Source organism: Garra rufa, chromosome 7 (genome assembly GCF_049309525.1).
Source record: "Garra rufa chromosome 7, GarRuf1.0, whole genome shotgun sequence".
Classification (NCBI taxonomy): Eukaryota; Metazoa; Chordata; class Actinopteri; order Cypriniformes; family Cyprinidae; genus Garra; species Garra rufa.
Window position 1 is genome coordinate 34,546,076 of NC_133367.1, and position 21,181 is coordinate 34,567,256.

The 21,181-nt window shown below is 37.1% G+C and overlaps 2 protein-coding genes across 3 annotated transcripts in view; one reads left to right on the plus strand and one right to left on the minus strand.

Annotated features, from left to right (window-relative positions):
• The window catches only part of glis2a (GLIS family zinc finger 2a), a 28,357-nt gene extending 11,214 nt beyond the window's left edge, over positions 1–17,143 (minus strand). The window contains exons 1-6 of the mRNA XM_073844108.1: positions 16,740–17,143; positions 4,991–5,143; positions 2,336–2,475; positions 1,244–1,414; positions 594–727; positions 338–456 (exon numbers count right to left, since the gene is read on the minus strand). Of these exons, the coding sequence (XP_073700209.1) occupies positions 338–456; positions 594–727; positions 1,244–1,414; positions 2,336–2,475; positions 4,991–5,126 (700 nt within the window). The 5' untranslated portion in view covers positions 5,127–5,143; positions 16,740–17,143. The remainder of the gene's footprint in view (positions 1–337; positions 457–593; positions 728–1,243; positions 1,415–2,335; positions 2,476–4,990; positions 5,144–16,739) is intronic.
• A 1,768-nt stretch (positions 17,144–18,911) lies between these two features.
• The window catches only part of LOC141339093 (sarcalumenin-like), an 18,565-nt gene continuing 16,295 nt past the window's right edge, over positions 18,912–21,181 (plus strand). For both annotated transcript variants that reach the window (XM_073844725.1, XM_073844724.1), the window contains exon 1: positions 18,912–19,048. In XM_073844725.1, coding sequence (XP_073700826.1) covers positions 18,991–19,048 — 58 coding nt within the window. In that variant the 5' untranslated portion in view covers positions 18,912–18,990. The remainder of the gene's footprint in view (positions 19,049–21,181) is intronic.

Here is a 21,181-nt window from a genome sequence, read left to right on the forward strand (position 1 = left end):
TATAGTTATTATCTTTATAGTTTCATTTATAAATATAAAATCATATTTAATTGATAAAATATATACAAAAATAAAAAATATGTATTTATGCATTAGTTATCAACTTAATTATTATTACATAAAATAATGTTTCATATGTACTTTACATTTGATTACTTTTGTTTTGTTAGATACCTGAAAAACAGTAATATTCAAAGGCTACACGACATTGCTTTATTTTTTTACTTTTGGCATATTGTGCACTTATTTAAATATGAGGTCATGGATTTTTATGTGTGTATTGTATATGTGTTTGCCTTTTTGGCACACTGGTCCATATTGCAAATGTGTGTCTCACCTGTGTGTGAACGGGTGTGTATCTTCAGGTTCTCCAGACGTGAGAAACTCTTGTGGCAGGTAGGGCAGTGATGAGGTTTCTCATTGGTATGAGTGCGGATATGAATCAGCATCTTGTACCTGCGTTAAACAAATGGATTAGTGCTCAAACACTTTCCAGGAGCAAACATCTGATAGGCTTTAAAGTTTCTCAATATCTAAGTGGGTGGAAATGTAATGCTTAAATCCTGTGTTAAAAAGTGTGTGTATTGTCTGACCTGGCATTAAAGCCTCTTCCCTTGCGTGCACAACCCTCCCAGTGGCAGCAGTATCCTGAAGTCTTCTCTGGTTTCACATGTGAGTCATTCACATGGTCCACCAGATCCTGCAGGCTCTCGAACAGCAGATGGCACTACAGAGTAACGACAGAGAGCATAGCAGGAGAAGGGAGAAAGATAAGAAGCACAAAATAAATAGAGTGTGAATAGCTCTTTTAATATCTTAAAGGGATAGTTCAATCAAAAACTATGTCATTATTTTACTACGACAGTGAGCAGAAGCTAGAGATTATGATTTGAAGTTCTAAATGTAGATGTTTTTCTTATTCAAATGCATTTATTCACTATAGAAGTCCTTTATTAACCCCGGAGCTGTGTGGAGTACTTTCTATGATAGATGGATGCACTTTATTTTGCTTCAAAATCTCAACACCCATTCACTGCCATTATAAAACTTGGAAGAGACAGGACATTTATTAAAATAACTCCAATTGTATTCGTCTGAAATAAGAAAGTCATATACACCTCGAATAGCTTGAGGGTGAGTAAATCATAGGGAATTCTACACGTTATGGAAGTGAAATGCATTTTACTTACTCTTCGACCTCATCATCTAGCTCAAATTGTAAAACCAGCTTTCTGTCACTCACCTTTAGCCAGCGGCAGGCCAGCTGTTCGTCATTTGAGGGCTCAGGGGAGTGCTGGCCAATCAGCATCGAGGAGGGCAGGCGCAGGGGACCCTCTGCACCAATCGGCAGAAAGAACTGGAAACCCGGAGGAGGAGAGGCGCTGTCCTCATGGTACGTGGTGCTTTCGGATTCCTGCAAATAGAAGAGCTTATGTATCACTAATTCATTTCTGAATCATGTCTGACTCATCTTGGTTGGGAAGTAAGAGACCACCTCGTGGACGAATAAGTCCGGACATGTTCCTAAACCTACCCTCCGTTTTTGATCCTAGAAAGGGTTCAGATCAGGACACTGTGTGAGACTGGACTGAAACGAATTAGTGTGGAGGGGAATTGAATTATGGTAATAGTGAATAGGGCAGTGTCTCTTTCAGGAGAATTACATTTATTTGTCAAAGAAACTTTGTTTACACCACGGAAAGCTAAAAACACATTTTAAAGGGAGAGTTCACCCAAAAAGGAAAATGATCTCATGATGTACTCACCCTCAAGTTATCCTAGGTGCATATGACTTTCTTCTTTCAGACGAATACAATCGGAGTTATATTAAAAAATGTTCTGGCTCTTCCCAGCTTTATAATGGCAGTGAATGGGTGTTTAGATTTTGTGTATCCATCCATCACAAAAAATGTTACACACAGCTCCAAGGGGTTAATAAAGGCCTTCTGAAGCAAATTGATTCATTTGTATGAGAAAAATATCCATATTTAAAACTTTGTAAACCATAATCTCTGACATAGCATAGGCTCTGCTGTGTGGAATACTTTTTATGATGGATGGATGCACTTTATTAGACTTCAAAATCTAAAACACCCATTCACTGCCATTATAAAGCTTAGAAAAGCCAGGACATTTTTTATATAACTCTGATTGTATTCATCTGAAAGAAGAAAGTACACCTAGGATGGCTTGAGGTGGAGTAAATCATGGGGTTGTTTTCATCTTTGGGTGAACTATACCTTTAAGTGCACATGAAGTGAACATTTAACAATGTTGTTTAAAACAACTGAACCATTTGAGAAATGTTCTAGAGTTGGAGGTATAAGTTACTCACTGAAGCCAGAAGAGGTGCTGTGGGGCTCCAGCTGGCACCGCTGTCTATAGGAGAAGGTGGTGAGGGAGAGGAAGATGGAGACAGACTCAGATCTACCACCGTGGACGATGAAGAATCTGACATGTCCTTGTCAGTTGAATCTGGAGAGAAAAAACGAGGTTAGTTTTTAAAGCTGAGACTGTTATAGACTGTAAGACTATGCATTAGTGGTGGGGATTTTTCTGCAGTTACAATGTTACACCAGTAGGTGGCAAAAGTGACCCAAAATTACCCCATGATTTACTCACCCTCAAGCCATCCTAGGTGTATATGACTTTCTACTTTCAGATAAATACAATCGGAGTTACATTAATAAATGTCTTGGCTCTTCCAAGCTTTATAATGGCAGTAAATGGGTGTGGAGATTTTGAAGTTCAATAAAGTGCATCCATCCATCATAAAAAGTACTCCACATGGCTCCAGGGGGTTTATAAATGCCTTTTGAAGAGAATCGATGTGTTTGTGTAAAAAAAAAAAGTAAAAGTAAAAACTTAATAAAGTATAATCTCTAGCTTCTGCTAACTGTCGTATGCGCATTCAGGAGAGAGTGGCGTTCCAGTGGATAACGTAGGGTGACGAATGCGGACGTGCAGAGGAGAGAGCAAAACAACACACTGGTTATGAATTAGAAGTACAACACAAGGATTTGTAAAGAAAAATTACAGAGGATTCCAATATAAACCAAGAAGAGATGTTCTTTGCTCGTTTAGACTAGCATATTCTCACCGGAGCTTACGCTGCGCCTACGTCCTACATCGTCCGCTGGAAGGCCACTCTCTTGTGAAGTTAGCGGAAGCTAGAGATTACGGTTTATAAAGTTTTAAATATGGATATTTTTCTTACACAAACGCATCGTTTCGCTTCAGAAGGCCTTTATTAACCCCCCAGAGCTGTGTGGAGCACATTTTATTCTCAATAGCTATTCACTGCCATTATAAAGCTTGGAAGAGCCAAGACATTTTTAATAAAATTCCGATTGCATTCATCTAAAAGGGGAAATGATTCATTCACTGAACCGATTTGTTCAATCACACTGATTAATTCAGGAATAAAATAAGGGACTGTCTTTATGAGTGAGTCATTGAATCAGACTGATTCACTCATCTGATTTGTTTAAAACCGTGGAGGTACAAAACATGACATTGGCTGCATCCCAGTAGGCACAATTCTCTACAAGCAACAGCCAAAAATGCATTGTAAGGGTCAAAATTATTGATTTTCCTTTTGTGCCAAAAATCATTAGGATTTTAAGTAAAGATCATGTTCCATGGAGATATTTTGTAAATTTCCTATCGTAAACATATCAAAACATCATTTTTAATTAGTAATAAGCATTGCTAAGAACTTCATTTGGACAACTTTTCTCAATATTTTGATTTTTTTTTTGCACCCCCAGATTCCAGATTTTCAACCTGGATAGTTGTATCTCACTCTGTTGTATCTAACTATCCTAACAAACCACACATCACTGGAAAGCTTATTTATTTAGCTTTCAGATGATGTATGAATCTCAATTTTTAAAAAAAAAAATGACCATTATGACTGGTTTTGTGGTCCAGGGTCACACATAGTAGACAAAAAACAGTACGTTGAACAGAGTATTATTTCATAAAACTATAGGTGACTCAGATGATCTACTACTTCTAGCAAGATTCTGAATTGCACATCTGATGTACACTTCACATCTGTATTACATTTATACTATATAGAACAAACATTTTAATGGTTGCAAAGTAATTACTTATTGAAAAGAATTGACCATTCAGAAAGTATGCGATTTCGGACAGAGCCGCTGTCTTTATAAATGAGTCATTGAATCAGTAATTTAACGTTTTATTCAAAACCACTTATTTATTCAGGAACTGAGCAAGTCTTAATGAGTGAGTCATTGAATCATTCATTGAAACGAATTGTTAAAAAATGCTGATTGACTCAGGAACGAATCATCTTTATGAAATATCTGCAACATATTTTGGCTAAAGTTCCTCAATGGTCGTGTAAAACAACACCCTTTTAACTTAGTCAAAAACAGCTCTGTTTACAATGACCGGAGCATTTCGGTGCATGTCTCTTTAAATGATAATGAGCTACTGCTCACCCCACCCCTCGCTTACGGTTTTTGCGTTTTTGGTGGTGTTACTCTTAAAAACAAAACTAATCCACTGCGTCCTCAGTGCCTCTGATTTTGGAAGAAAATAAGACTCTTATGTTCACTTTTGCATCCAACTACAAAACACCTGAATAGCTGAGGGTGGAAATATGCTAATGCAGGACAGTCCGTCAGCGGTCGTGGGCGGGGCCTGAGCAGTATGATGTCATACAGCTCTGAAAATCAAAACGGCTTGATAATTGAGACTTTAGGTTTTTGAAGAGTCAATGGGTGCATGGACTGTTATCATTGTAGAGTGGTTGTGTCCACACACTGCTCTGACATTTATATAAAATGACCATGTAAAAGAGAATTTTGCATCCGAAATTCCCTTTAATAAAAACATTATCACTTCGTCGAGACGTATATGACTATGCATGTAGCGGTGTATGTTAGTAGTAACTGTAGTGGTATGTGTTTCATCTGTAGTTTAGTTATGTAGTGGTTTGTGTGGTCAGTTGACTAACCAGGGCTTTTGGGCTTGTGCAATGCGCGGGATATCCGAGCACGAGAGTAGTGTAGCGGGGCACAGATGGACGTTCTGAGCGTCCTGTCACGGCCAGAGGGAATCTTCAAGTCCAGGGGCTCGTCCAGCGACAGCATGGCTTTGATCCACCCGCCTGAGAAAATCAAACCATATTATTATACGAAAAAAATGTTTTTTTCCATTACGACTGTTCACAGTGGCACCAACACTGACAGCTGTGATTTTGCAGCTTATTTTTTAGAAGGAAATACTCTCTCTCTCTTTCTCTCTCTCTCTCACACACGCACACAGACACACTCCCACACACGTGCAGCTCCGCGTACACTTCAGCAACTGTAAGTCATTTACATTTCTTTCTGCCAGACAAGTCACGCACACACACAAGCAGTTCATCACACCAGCAGCCCCACTGCAGTCAAAACATGCAGAACGCATTACAGAGATATATAGATCTGAGTTCTTTGCTTTGCTTCATTCTTTTTCTCCCGTCTCGGGTTCTTTCTGTGATGCAGAGGAAAAGCTGATGAAGAGTGGGCCTCTGGCTCCACATCAGTGTTGTTTTTGACAACCATCTTAGATTTAGTCTTAGTCTTAGTCTTTTGGACTAAAATGGTTATTAGTTTTAGTCAAATTTGAGTCACTTCTATAAGTGATAGTTTTAGTCCCAATTTTAGTTGACGAAAAGTCAAGAAGGTTTTAGTCTAGTTTTAGTCGACGAAAAGTCAAAAAGGTTTTAGTCTAGTTTTAGTCAAAAAAAGGGGAAAAAGTAGTCTTTTAAGAAATTAATGTAGGTCAGTAAGTATTTTGCTGTTGGGTAGTGTCACTTATAAGTTCTGAAAATAGCAGATCTATAGTTCAACACAATGTGAGCTTCCGGATCGACTATTTTTACCAATAATTACAATAATGAAGGAATGTTTTAAAACATAAAAGACAAACAAGGATGGAATGCTAAAACGGCTTGCCATAGTAGTATGGCAAAGAGTATTTAATGCTAAAACGGCTTGCCGTAGCGGCAGATATTTTTCGGTTTTAATTGGCATGCACAATAAGCAGAAATGTCATGCATTTTAAACGCCTGACGGACCACCCACTAACATTTTCGTCTATTCTCGTCTCGTCAACGAAAACTCACACACGTCTCGTCATGCTTTAGTCATCAACGAGCCATTTTTATCTCGTCAACATCTCGTTATCGTCATGGAAAAAAGTGGCGTCAACGAAATGATTTCGTCATCGTCATCGTTGACGAAAACAACACTGCTCCACATCTATGTGTTTGTACAAAAGGGTCCAAAAGTATAAGACCACTAGGTGAAATTAGGAATGCACCATAGTTAAAATTCTGGTTGAGTACTTTTATTGTTGGGGTCACGCATTACAAGTAACACAATTTATGGAATCAGATTACTTTTTTCAAGTAACTAGAAAAGTAGCACATTACTTTTAAATTTTCTTTTAAAAAAATATAACTAGAAATGACACCGACGTCTCCCAGAAGATAATACGAGGGTGTACACGAGGCATCATTGTGGAAAAAATTATTACTCATCTTTTATTTACATTTGAACAAAAAGTGGCATGTCCAAACTTATTCAAGAAGGCTTCTCCTTTTTTACGCCAAATAAAGGCTACGTCATTGTGGCCAAACAATAAAATTTTTGTTTGCAAAGGCCAAGCGGGCTTTTGTGGGCCTTATCTGGAGAAGTCGTGTCCTCCTTGGTCTGCGTCCGTGACCCAGCGGTGTGCAGTGTTTGTTGGACTGTCTGAGCCCAGATTCATCAGGATGGCCTTGGTGCTGATCCTTGGATTCTTTTTTACCTCTCTCACTATCCTCTTGGCCAGCACAGGTGTTACTTTTGACTTCCGACCACATCCTCTGAGATTTTTCACAGTGCAGAACGTCTTGTATTTTTTAATAATACTTTGCACTGTAGCCACTGGAACTTCAAAACATTTAGATATGGTCTTATAGCCCTTTCCTGACTTGTGAGCAGCCACAATGCGCAGCCGCAGGTCCTCAGTGAGCTCCTTTGTCTTAGCCATGACTGTCCACAAACCAACAGCAGAGAGCTTCTGTTTTTCACCTGTTGAGTTGATTAAAACAGCTGTTCCCAATGAATCAGGGTAATTAGGATGCTTTAGAACAGCTTGGACTATTTGGAATGGTATAGAACTTTGGATTTTCCCATAGACTTTGACAGTTTGCAAAGGGTATGAATAATTTTGGGAGAAGCCTGTGCCATTTCCGGTCAAAAAAAAACAAAAAAGCTTGCTGGTTAAATAAACTTTAAGTCAGAATTTGCCAGGGGTATGAATAATTTCGGGCTTGACTGTATAACTAAAAGTAACAATGTATTATTTACTCCCGGATCTCATGACAAAAACATACCTGTGGGAACTTTTTCGCAGGACACGAAATACATATCAATAAGTATATATCACTGCAGTTTCTAACAGAAATAAACAGTAGAGGAACACTGTTTAGCGTCACTCAGTGGACATTTCTGTTGGAAACTGCAGTGATATGTTCTTATTGGTATGTATGTTGCATCTCGTGAGAAAGTTCCAACAGGTACGTTTTTGTCATGAGATCAGATTGATTACTTTCCATAAAAGTAAGTAACCGAATTACTCTCCATTAAAGTAATAAAAAGTACTTTCCATAAAATTACTTTACAGAAAAAGTAAGTAACGGGTTACTTTATATGGAGTAACACAATATAGTAATGCAATACTTTTAAAAGTAACTTTCCCCAGCACTGATTATTTTCATGTTATGTCATAAATTACTCACCCTCATGCCATTCCAAACTCATAAGACCTTTCCGACGAAACAAAAATTAAGATATTTTTGATGAAATCCGAGAGCTTTCTGACCCTGCATAGACAGCAACACAACTGACATGTTCAAGGCCCAGAAAGCTAGTAAGGACATTGTTAAAATAGTCCATGTGACATCAGTGGCTCAACCGTAATGTTATAAAGCTACAAGAATACTTTTTGTGTGCAAAGAACAAAAATAACATCTTTATTTAACAGTTTCTTCTCTTTCGCAAAAGTATCCGCCACACATTCACAAGTCAGAAAGCTTTCGGATTTCATGAAAAATATCTGAATTTGTGGTCTGAAGATCTTATGGGTTTGGAACGACATGAAGGTGAGTAATTAATGACACAACTTTCCATTTTGAGTGAACTACGCCTTTATCTAGAAGTGAAAAAGTGCCTTTTAAAAGACCTTTTTGGACTCCACTGAACATCCTCTCTCGCAGTGATCTGCATTACATAAACATTCATCTAACCGTATAATTATTTTCTTCACTTACACAAGAATGAGGAAGTACAGCACCTTTAACACACCCCCACATTCATCATGACCCAAAGATATGTTTTTTTTTTTTAATTCTTGGAAAGAACATTCCCGCTGTTGATAGGTTGATCTCCCTGCAAACACCTCTGGCTTTTCATCAACTCCTGCATGCTTTCTTTTCCTCATTCCTCTTGTTCCCTCTCTCTGTGATATTACACAGTATTGCAAAAGGTTTGAGTGCTGAACACTTCCCCTGGTCTCCATCTCTCCCTCCCTCCCTCCCTCTCTCTCAGTCTCTGGCATGGGGGTTTGTTTTCAATCTAACTTCTTCCTCGAGCTCCACCCTTACTTTCTGGGCTTTTTATACACACTAACACTGAGACATACTGTACAAACACCACAAACATTGCACACATTTGAAACATAAACAGGTTTTAAATGGATTTTGAGTAGCTGCTTTATAATGTGTTCAACCACAGTGACAGCGAGGTGGTGTTTTGTGAGGGCACTGAGAAAAAGAGACAGACTTCATAAGAAATGTCTTTTAAAAGTTGACTTTTATGATTATATTCTCCACACAGACACATGCAAGGTCACTCGTTCTCTGTTCTGTTTCTCATTCCTCCACATCTGCAAGTGTCTGTATTTCTGGCCCTTTCTCTCCTTTTGTTGACTCACACCGACAAGCTGTGGGTGATCATTCCTTTCCTATTTCACTTTTTCACTCCCTCCTTCCCAAAGTCAGTGATGCAATCCCATTATTTAGCCTGCAATCTCAGTGTCTAGCATGAGAAAGATCCAGGAAAAAAAAAAGAAAGGATAGAGTGCTAGTGTGTCTTACTAGGAGTTTTTCTTTTCACTTTTTAATTGCATGGATCCTCAAATATGATATATATGACTTATATATTAGTAGTAATAATTTATATATATATATATATATATATATACACAGTTGAAGTCAAAAGTTTACATATACCATGCAGAATCTACAAAATAAGAGGGATCACACAAAATGCATGTTGTTTTTTATTTAGAACTGACCTGAATAAGATATTTCACATAAAACACATTTACATATAGTCCGCAGGAGAAAATAATAGTTGAATTTATAAAAATGACCCTGTTCAAAAGTTTTCATGCACTTGATTCTTAGCACTGTCTTGTTACCTGAATAATCCACAGCTGTTTTTTTAGTAATAGTTGTTCATGAATCCCTTGTTTGTCCTCAACAGTTAAACTGCCTGCTGTTCTTCAGAAAAAAATCCTTCAGGTCCCACATATTCTTTGGTTTTTCAGCATTTTTGTGATTTTGAGATCCATCTTTTCACACTGAGGACAACTGAGAGACTCATATGCAACTATTACAGAAGGTTCAAACGCTCACTGATGCTTCAGAAGGAAAATCAATGCATTGAGAGCCGGGGGTGAAAACTTTTGAAGTTTGAAGATCAGGGTCAATTTAACTTATTTTGTCTTCTTGGGAACATGTAAGTATCTTCTGTAGCTTTTGAAGGGCAGTACTAAATGAAAAAATAAAAATAAAAAAATAGGATATTCAGGCAAAATAAGGAAAAATGTACACATCTTCATTCTGTTCAAAAGTTTTCACCCCCCTGCTCTTAATGCATCGTTTTTTCCTTCTGGAGCATCAGTGAGCGTTTGTGCCTTCTGTAATAGTTGCATATGAGTCCCTCAGTTGTCCTCAGTGTGGAAAGATGGATCTGAAAATCATACAGTCATTGTTGGAAAAGGTTCAAATACACAAAAATGCTAAAAAACCAAAGAATATGTGGGACCTGAAGGTTTACTTTGAAGAACAGCGGGCAGTTTAACTGTTCAGGACAAACAAGGGACTCATGAACAACTAAAAAAAAAAAAACACAGCTGTGGATTATTCAGGCATCAACACAGTATTAAGAATCAAGTGTATGTAAACCTTTGAACATGCTCATTTTTACAAATTATTTTTTATTGTGGACTATATGTACACATCTTTTATGGGAACATCTTATTCAGGTCATTACTAAGTAAGTAATAACATGCATTTGTATGATCTCTCTTATTTTAGTAAAGTAATTAACATTTTGCAGATTCTGCAAGGAGTATACCTTGATTTCAACTGTATACATATGTATTTTATTTATTTTTTGTCAAATTTTCCATTTCAAATTTTCGGAGGACCCCCTTGAAAACACTCTCTGCCATTCATCCATAACAGGATGAGGGTGGAGAACAAAACACCGCTAAATAATGAATCACTGATGAGGAAGAAACAACAACATCCTACAGAAGGCAACGAGCGCCACATCGCTCCCTCTCTCTCTCCTCCACTTTCCACCCCCTGCGTCTGGCAACAGGACAAGGTCAACACAGCCTCCCCTCCTCTAAAATTCCCATTCCTTCTTCTCTCCTTCTCCCTCTCTCTCTCCGTATAGTCTGTCATCCAGACACACACACACACACACACACACACACACACACACACACACACACACACACACACACACACACATTCCTCTGGCCACAGCAGATTCACCCAATTTGTTTCCACTGCGCTTTTAAGTGTACATTAGAAATGCAAAGAGAGAGCCAAGCTCATAAACAATAACAAGAACCAGCTGCGGGCCCAACGCAGCAATCGTGCGCAGTTTCTCCAGCGACGTGGAGCGCAGAGGAAGTCTGGGAGAACGGTCGCGGCTGAGAATTAAATGGACGGTGTGGATTAAGTGCAATTCAAAATTCTTCAGGCATCATTTTCTCCCTTCTCGCGCTCTCATATTTCTCTCTTCTCTCTCGCTCTCTTTTTCCATGCCTTTCCTCCTCCCCTTGGATTGCTCATGATTCGTAAAGGCCTCCAGGAACTCTGTCCAACCTCAAACTCAAGCCAAAGAGGGGAGAGATTGAGAAAATAGAATGAGACGTAAGGGTTGATGAAGAGAAAAAGGAGGGCGGGAGCTCAGGAATTCTCTGTTTCTTTTGGAAATGAAAAGATATATTGCTCAATACCGTGTGTTTATGCCCGTATAGGTAGAGTTAAATAAGGAACTGATGGACATGAAGAATTCCAGAAGCAGCCATTGGTGGTTGGTGTTTCACAAGAAAAGAATGTGTGGTTTCATCTCTCCTTTCTGTCTTTCTTCACCCATTCTTTCCGGCGAACCCGACGAACCCCAACGCAAAAGCGGAGACCACATTATAAGTCAAAACTGATGTATGATGGACACATCCCTCAGCAGTCGCAGCAAACAATGTCTCACGACCCGCTGAAACATTCATACGCATACTCCCTCAGCCGCACATTCATCCACAATCTGTCTCTCATTCCATTCCTCAGACCCTCTGTTAATGTTGCAGTTTGTTGCATCAGGACTGGGCTTGGCGTAGCACCCAGAACCTCCCAAAGTACTGCCATAACCACCATAGACACTGAGCTGGACACGGCAGACGCCCACATGTTCGGATTAGCAGTCATCAGTATGGGTTTTTCAATAAGCGATTTTGAATGCACATTTGGTAGCCTCCATTCTTGTTTATTTGCGTACATCTGAATATATGTGAGCAATAATGAACCTTAGTGAAGGTAGATGGCACACAAAATAGTCTGTGAATAAAAATGTTTATATATAAAAGCCAATACACATGGCTTGTACAAATTAGACTTCATTTAGGACCTTAAAACAGTATGACGTTAAAACAAGACATAAAACAAGCAGTCTTGTATCATACTGAAGGGGTTAAGTTAGCAATCTAACAAATTAGCCTATAATAACACAGGATGAGATCTTAGTTTGGTCTGACATTCAAAATAAAATAAACCCCATTAGGACAATATTAGGGTCTTGTGCCATGCTGAAAGGGTTAAGAAGCGTTAAATGGATCTTAGTTGGTCCTGACATTAAAAAAAAAACATCAGGACACAAAACATAAGGGGTCTTGTATCATGCTGAAGGGGTTAATTTAGCAAATTAACAATTTACAAAAAGCTTTTCTGATTAGCTGCAGCAAGATATCACAATAATGCAAAATGGGATCTTACCCCAACATAAAAATAAACCCCATCAGGACATGAAACATTAGGGTCTTGCATCAGACTGAAAGGGTTAAGAAGTGTTAAATGGTTACGAAAAACGTTTTTGACTAGCTACGACAAGATATCACAGTAACACAGGATAGGATCTTAGTTGGCCCTGACATTAAAAATTAAATAATCCCCATTTGGACATGAAGCATAAGAGTCTTGTATCATGCTAAAGGGGTTAATTTAGCAAATTAACAATTTAGCCTACTAGTTTAATGTTTACGAAAAGCTTTTCTGATTAGCTACAGCAAGATATCACAATAACGTGGGATGAGATCTTTCCCCAACATAAAAATAAACCCCATCAGGACATGAAACATTAGGGTCTTGCATCATACTGAAAGGGTTAAGAAGTGATAAATGGTTACGAAAAGCTTTTTTGATTAGCTACGACAAGATATCACAGTAACACAGGATGGGATCTTAGTTGGCCCTGACATAAAAAAAAACATCAGGACACAAAACATACAGGGTCTTGTATCATGCTGAAGGGGTTAATGTAGCAAATTAACTATTTAGCCTACCAGATTAATGTTAGATGTTTACGAAAATCTTTTCTGATTAGCTACAGCAAGATATCACAATAACGCAGGATGGGTTGTTGCCCCAACATAAAAATAAACCCCATCAGGACATGAAACATTAGGGTCTTGCATCATGCTGAAAGAGTTAAGAAGCGTTAAATGGTTACAATAAGCTTTTTTGATTAGCTATGACAAGATATCACAGTAACACAGGATGGGATCTTAGTTGGCCCTGACATTAAAAATGAAATAAACCCCATCTGTGCACTTAACATTAGGGTCTTGTATTATGCTAAAAGGGTTAAGTAGCGTTAAATGGTTACAGAAAGCTTTTCTAATTAGCTACAACAAGTAATAAAGCAGAATGGGATCTTAGTTGGCCTGACATTGAAAATAAAATAAACCCCATCAGCACAATGAGCACATGAAACATAAGCTTATAATTTAGCTTACTACTTTAACATTAAATGGTTACAAAAAGCTTTTCTGATTAGCTATTACAAGTAATAACGTAGGATTTTCTTTGGTAACATACAGTTGAAGTCAAAAGTTTACATACACAAAAATAAAATAAACCCCATCAAGACACGAAACATAAGGGTCTTGTATCATGCTGAAAGGGTTAAGTTAGCATGCTAAAATGTAGCCTACTGGTTTAACATTAAATGGTTACAAAAAGCTTTTCTGATTAGCTATGACAAGATATTACAATAACGAAGGATAAGATCTGAGTTGGCCCCAACATATCAGGACACAAAACGTTTATTTTGATTAGCTACGCCAAGATATCAAAGTAACACAGGAGGGGATCTTAGTTGGCCCTGACATAAAAATTAAATAAACCCCATCCGTACATGAAACATAAGGGTTTTGTATCATGTGGAAAGGATTGATTTAGCAAGCTAACAATTTCGTCTAATAGTTTAGCATTAAATAGTTACATAAAGCTTTTCTGATTAGCCACAACAAATTTTCACAATAACGCAGGATGGGATCTTAGCTTGCTTCTACATAAAAATGAAATATATCCCATCAAGGCATGAAACGTAAGGGTCTTGATCATGCTGAAAGGGTTAAGTTAGCAAACTAACAATTTAGCATAATACCCTTGCGAAAAATTAACCATGGTTTTACTACAAAAAAAAAAATCACAATAATGCAGGATGGGATCTTAGTTGGCCCTGACATTAAAATGTAAGAAACTCCATCAGAACATGAAACACAAGGGTCTTATATCATGCTGAAGGGGTTAAGTTAGCAAGTTAACAATTTATCCTACTAGTTTACCATGAAATTGTTACAAAAAGCTCTTCTGATTAGCTATGACAAGATATCACAATGACGCAGGATGGGATCTTGGTTTGCCCTGGGCCTTAGCCTTAGTAAACCCCATCCGGAAATTAAACGTAAGGGTCTTCTATCATGCTGAAGGGGTTAATTTAGCAAGCTAACAATTTAGCCTACTAGTTTAGCGTTAAATGTTTATGAAAAGCCATTCTGATTAGCTACGACAAGATATCACAATAACACAGGATAGGATCTTAGTTTGCACCGACATAAAAATCAAATAAACATTATCAGGACACGAAACATAAGGGTCTTGTAACATGCTGAAGGGGTTAAGTTAGCAAGCTAACAATTTTACCTACTAGTTTAACGTTAAATGGTTGCAAAAAGCATTTCTGATTAGATTCTTAGTTGGCCCTGACAAATTACATTAATGTCTGTCAGGACATAAAACATAAGGGTCTTATATCATGCTGAAGGGGTTAAGTTAGCAGGCTAATAACTTAGCCTACTAGTTTAATGGTAAATGGTTATAAAAACCTTTTCTGATTAGCTACTTAGTTTGATCTTAGTTTGCCCTGGACCTTAGTTAGGCCTGACATAAAAAATAAACCCCATTAGGACATGAAACATAAGGGTCTTCTATCATGGTGAAGGGGTTAAGTTAGCAAGCTAACAATTTATCCTACTAGTTTAACATTAAATGGTTACGAAAACTTTCTCTGATTAGCTACAACAAGATATCACAATAACGCAAAATGGGATCTTAGTTTGCCCTGACATAAAGATGAAATAAACCCCATCAGGACGCGAAACATAAAGGTCTTGTATCATACTGAAAGGGTTAAGTTAGCTAGCTAAGAATTTTACCTACTAGTTTAACATTAAATGGTTATGAAAAGCTTTTTTTTATTAGCTATAACAAGTAATAACTATAACGCAGGATAGGATCTTAGTGGGCCCTGACATAAAAAAATAAAATAAACCCCATCAGGACACAAAGCATAAGGGTCTTCTATCATGTTGACGGGGTTAAGTTAGCAAGCTAACAATTTAGCCTACTAGTTTAGCGTTAAATGGTTACAAAAACCTTTTCTGATTAGCCAAGACAAAATATCACAATAATGCAGGATGGGATCTTAGTGGGCCCTGACATAAAAAATAAAATACACCCCATCAGGACACAAAACATAAGGGTCTTCTATCATGTTGAAGGGGTTAAGTCAGCTAGCTAAAAATTTAACTTACTAGTTTAACTTTAAATGGTTTCGAAAAGCTTTTCTGATTAGCTATGACAAGTAATCCCAATTATGCAGGATGGGATATTAGTTGGCCCTGACATTAAAAATAAAATACACCCAATCAGGACAGGGAACATAAGGGGTCTTGTATCATGCTGAAGGGGTTAAGTTAGCAATCTAACAATTTAGCCTACTAGTTTAAGGTTAAATGGTTACGAAAGGCTTTTCTGATTAGCTACAACAAAATATCACAATAACGCAAGATGGGATCTTAGTTAACCCTGATATTAAAAATCAAATACACCTAATCAGGAGAGGAAACATAAGGGGTCTTGTATCATGCTGAAGGGGTTAAGTTAGCAATCTAACAATTTAGCCTACTAGTTTAAGGTTAAATGGTTACGAAAGGCTTTTCTGATTAGCTACAACAAAATATCACAATAACGCAAGATGGGATCTTAGTTAACCCTGATATTAAAAATCAAATACACCTAATCAGGAGAGGAAACATAAGGGGTCTTGTATCATGCTGAAGGGGTTAAGTTAGCAATCTAACAATTTAGCCAACTAGTTTAACTGAAATTGTTACGAAAAGGCGTTTCTGATTAGCTACAACAAGATATCACAATAACACAGGAAGACATAAAAATCAGGACTTAACACATTAAGGTCTTATATCATGCTGAAGGGGTTAATTTTGTGATATTTAACTGCTCACAGTAAATTAGCCTACTAGCTTTTCACCCAATTTCCTGCATAAAAAATAAACAAACATTAAATATTTTATTATATCCAAAAGAGCTGCAGACTATACAATAAACGCAAACCAGCATAACAAGGTCTTGTGAGACAATGTCAAATAAAAACAGGCACATTGCACAAAAAATATTTGACCGCGGAATGTCATGACTGACCAATCACCATCAAGCATTCTAAAAGAGCCTTGTAAAATGACATAATTACAGCATTTGAAACACAAATAGCCTAACCTCCCACCCACCCTCTCAGGTGTCCTCCGTTCACACCTGTAGCTGCCCTGACATGACTGTCACAAGTTATATAACACCAGATGGTCTCTGTTTATGGCGGAGTCTGTTTATACCAAACCTATTCCGCCTTGAGTGGTATTCGATATCTTTCAACATTTAAGAAACTGGGTCAGACTGTCTGGATAAAACTTGCGCAAAATAACACACACGCGCACGCTCGCACATCCTCTTTTTCTAGACGTGTGCTGATACAGATACAGATTGCGTTTGCCCGCGACGACATGCCCGACGGTTTTACCTCAATAAAGACGCTCCGTCTGATTCCGAAATACGTGACCCGCTGCGACAACTTGAAACGCTTGAAACGATTAAAACGTCAGATGTCTTCATCAAAAACACTCCTGGATCCAGTTGAGCATTTCCAACTCACGTACTACACGATAGGCTATACTTAGACTGAAAAAACGCAAACTGTTGCTATTAATATAAATTGTCAGGAAATACAGAATTGTGTCAAGTTGCGATAAATCGTTCTAAAATAAATACATTTCAAAGGAGCATCGTTTGCTTACGACGCCTGTCTACTGTCTCCCGGCTCCTTCCTCAGTCAGAAAAAAAGAGACGGGGGAGAGGGAGGAGAATAAGACAGAGGGTGGAGGACATGAAATGATGATTCTTTATTTTCCTCCAGATGTGCTCTCTCTCTCTCTCTTTCTCTCTGGCAGATTACTGTATTATTCTCCCTCCATCCCGCCCTGCTGTGTGACTCCGCCCCCATGGAGACGTACGTGACGACGTCGTTCTCACGGCGTGAACTGCTTCTGAAAACGGTCTTCGGTTGAGGTGTCTTGTCGTGTCCTTAACTCAACTCACTTTTAAGGGAAAAAAGACAGAAAACACACTCGTTTTGTTTACTTTAAAGACATTTATTTGACAGAGTTTAGACTGTTCAGCTGGGCTTGTGTTTCGACCGCCAAATGTTTGTTTAGTCGTTTCTGTGTAAATTAGACTAGCAAAAAGTAGCCTAGTGGGATTAAATGATTATTGTATAATCCATAAACCACAAGAATACAATGTTATAGCCATGTCTTAAATTACATTGCATTACCAAGTTAAAAACACGGTAAAACTAGTAGTTTTAGCACTTTTTTTTATCCAGTCAATAAAAGCGCGCTATCTGCTGGTCGCGTGAGACACTAAAATTAAAATTCACCTCAACAAAGTGCTTGTTTTATACTTAAAGGCCCGGTTTCACAGACAGGGTTTAGACTAAACCAGGATTAGGCCATAGTTCAATTAGGACATTTAAGTAATTTTTATAACCATGCTTAGAAAAAAAAAAACATTACTGGTGTGCATCTTGAGACAAAACAAAGGCACTGATATATTTTAAGATCAATCAGTGCAATTTTGTTTCAGTTGAAACAGCTCAGATTTACATTTTAGTCTAGGACTAGGTTTAAGCCTTGTCTGTGAAACCGGGGGTAAATGAATTAATGTTCAGCTGGGCTTGTGTTTCGACCGCCAAATATGTTTGTTTAGTCGTTTCTGTGCAAATTAGACTAACAAAAAGTAGTCTAGTGAGATTGAATGATTATTGTATAATCCATAAACCACAAGAATACAATGTTATAGCCATGTCTCAAAGCACATTGCATTACCAAGTTAAAAACACTAGTAGGCTACCTTTTTTTGATCAAGTCAATAAAACCACGCCATCTGGTGGTCGCGTGAGACACTAAAATAAAAATTCACTTCAACAAAGTGCTTTTATTTATACTTTAAAGGTTGTATCAGCGATTTCTAGCCTAAAACATAAAGTGTCAATTTCAGCTGACCTTTCATCACGATCCGCTCGCTGCCTGCCCCATAAATTGTCTGTGAAAAAACCGCGTCTCTCTGGTCAGCCTAGGGTCCGAGATATGCCAAAAAAACAATCGGCACTACCAACCTTTCCACACATAAACAAACAGTGTTCCAACCAATCAGCGTCAGGGGTTTGGTGTTGTGGACTTTCCTACTGGTGCTGGGATGTGAGGGAGGCGGAGCGAAAGTCCACAGCACCAAACCCCTGACGCTGATTGGTTGGAACACTGTTTGTTTATCTGTGGAAAGGTTGGTAGTGCCGATTGTTTTTTTGGCATATCTCGGACCCTAGGCTGACCAGAGAGACGCGTTTTTTTCACAGACAATTTATGGGGCAGGCAGCGAGCGGATCGTGATGAAAGGTTAGCTGAATTTGACACTTTATGTTTCAGGCTAGAAATCGCTGATACAACCTTTAAGTAACCAAATTTGCTTCCTTGAGTGAACACCTCGAATCTTCCTCCACAGATTATCAAACCCGGTTACCCAGAAACGGTTACAAATAGGCAAAGGTTAAAGGCCATCTGATTGGAGAAGGCAGCTGGTCCCAGTGCTGACGCTTGTGCAAATGCTCCGGTGTCCATGAGTGCCGCCCCACCCCCAGGCCCTCCGTGTGCCCTCTCGCCCTCTCTCTGGGGGTATATATAGCCTGAGAAGGGACCGGGACAGTCCTGGCAGTCAAAATGAGGCTTTTCCTCCCCGTCTGCTGCCTGCTGCCTTTACTGGCTCTCGCCACTGCAGGTAAGAAGCCTAAAAGCTGGATTTTTACGCAGGTGGACTGTTAAACTAATATTTTCAGGTGACTTCTGCGTGTACACAGCTAAATGTTTTAGTAGGAGTGATTAGGGATTCATCTGGGAGTTTTAGGCCTCAAGATAAGTGTCTGAAATCCTAGATCAGATTGCTTGTCCTTGGTGGAGATGTGGGTCCCTGCATTTGTGCCTGTTTGTATTCGTAGATTGTGTATTGAGATGTGTTTGGTTGTGGGCTTTCTTGTCTTTATTGTTTTCATGAACTTGAATATGTTAGTTAAATTGTTTTTTGATTCGTTCACTAAGAATCCTCAAGTGCCCTCAAGTAAAGTATGTTCAGTACAACTGAAGTTCAGATTCTGTATGGCAAAGTGCTTCTGGAAATCTTTGTTGCTGATTTCAGGGTTTGTGTAGACACACAAAGACTTGGAAAACTGAATGACCTCTTTACTTTTTACTAAGTTGAATTATGTAACTTCTGATAAGCATGAAAAGTCTTACAGAATAGATGTCATCTGATGTGAGGCATGACACTAGCTGAAGGAAAGTGTGAAGAGTGTGAACACATGTTTTCAATTTACACAAGGTTGTTATAGTTTACTAAAACAAAATTAAATATTTTAAATATTAAAGAAAAAAACTTTATTTCAGATAGATGACAAGGCAAAACTGAAATAAAAATATATAATATATAAAAAAAGACAAATAACAAAAAGTTACTAAAACTTTCATTAAACCTATAAAAACAGTAAAAATAAAAAGAGAAACAAAATACAATATTTAAAAACCCTTTTATTTCAGCTAGATGACAAGGCAAAACTGAAATAAAAAATTAATAATATATAAAAAACAAATAATAATAAAAAAGACAAAATAACAAAAAGTTACTAAAACTTTAATTAAACCTAGAAATAAAAACAGTAAAAATAAAAAGAGAAACAAAAAAAATTAACAACCCTTTTATTTAAGCTAGATAACAAGGCAAAACTCAAATAAAAATTAATAATATATATAAAAAAAACAATAAAAATAAAAATGACAAATAACAAAAAAGTTATTACAACTAAGTACATTTAGAAATAAAACAGAAACAAAATAAAATATTTAAACTCATTTATGTCAGTTAGTTGACAAGGCAAAACTGAAATAAAAAATGAAATAATATATATAAAAAATGACAAATAACAAAAAGTTACTACAACTTGAATTAAATTTAGAAAAAATAAAAACATAAAAAATAAAAACAGAAACAAAATAAATTATTTAAAAACACCACGGCAAAACTGAAATAAAAATGAATAATACATTTAAAAATATAAAATAAAAATGACAAAACTTACTAAAACTTTAATTAATGTAAAAATAAAAAAAAAAACAGAAACAAAATAAAATATTTAAAAACCCTTTTATTTCGGCTAGATGACAAGGCAAAAAAATTTGTTTAACTCGGTGCATTATAAAACTAAAACTGAAATATAAATTAGTATTATAAAAAAAAGACAAATAACAAAAAGTTTTTAAATTTAGAAATAAAAACATAAACAAAATAAAATATTTAAAAACGTATTTATTTCAGTCAGTTGAAAAGGCAAAACTGAAATGAAAATGAATAATATATATAAACAAATGACAAATAACAAAAAAGTTACTAGAACTTTTATTGAATTTAGAAATAAAAACAGTAAAAATAAAAACAAACAAAATAAAATATTAAAAATTTATTTTAACTAGATGACAAGGCAGTTTTCTCCTTTTCCATAGTTTAACTCGATGTATTAATTTTAAAAATTAATAATATTCAGTGTTTCCCCTAGGTTTACAGCTTTGGGGGAGTGGGGGTGCCTGTAGCCAAAGGTACTTTTTTTCCTTACTTTAGCATACTTTCTGTGTAATAACGAAAACATTTATTTCAGTGAAGAAAAAAAAAAAAAAAAAAAGTCCAATACTCTCAATTTCAACATACGGAACAATAGGGCCCTACAATCTTTTTTTTCTTCTTCTAATAATCAAATGAAGACATTAAACATTTATTTTCGTAATAAATTTAAAATTAAACCCTTTTATTTTTTGGCAAACAAACAGAGGTTTGCTGTTAAAATTAATACATGGAAGAAAAATTGTG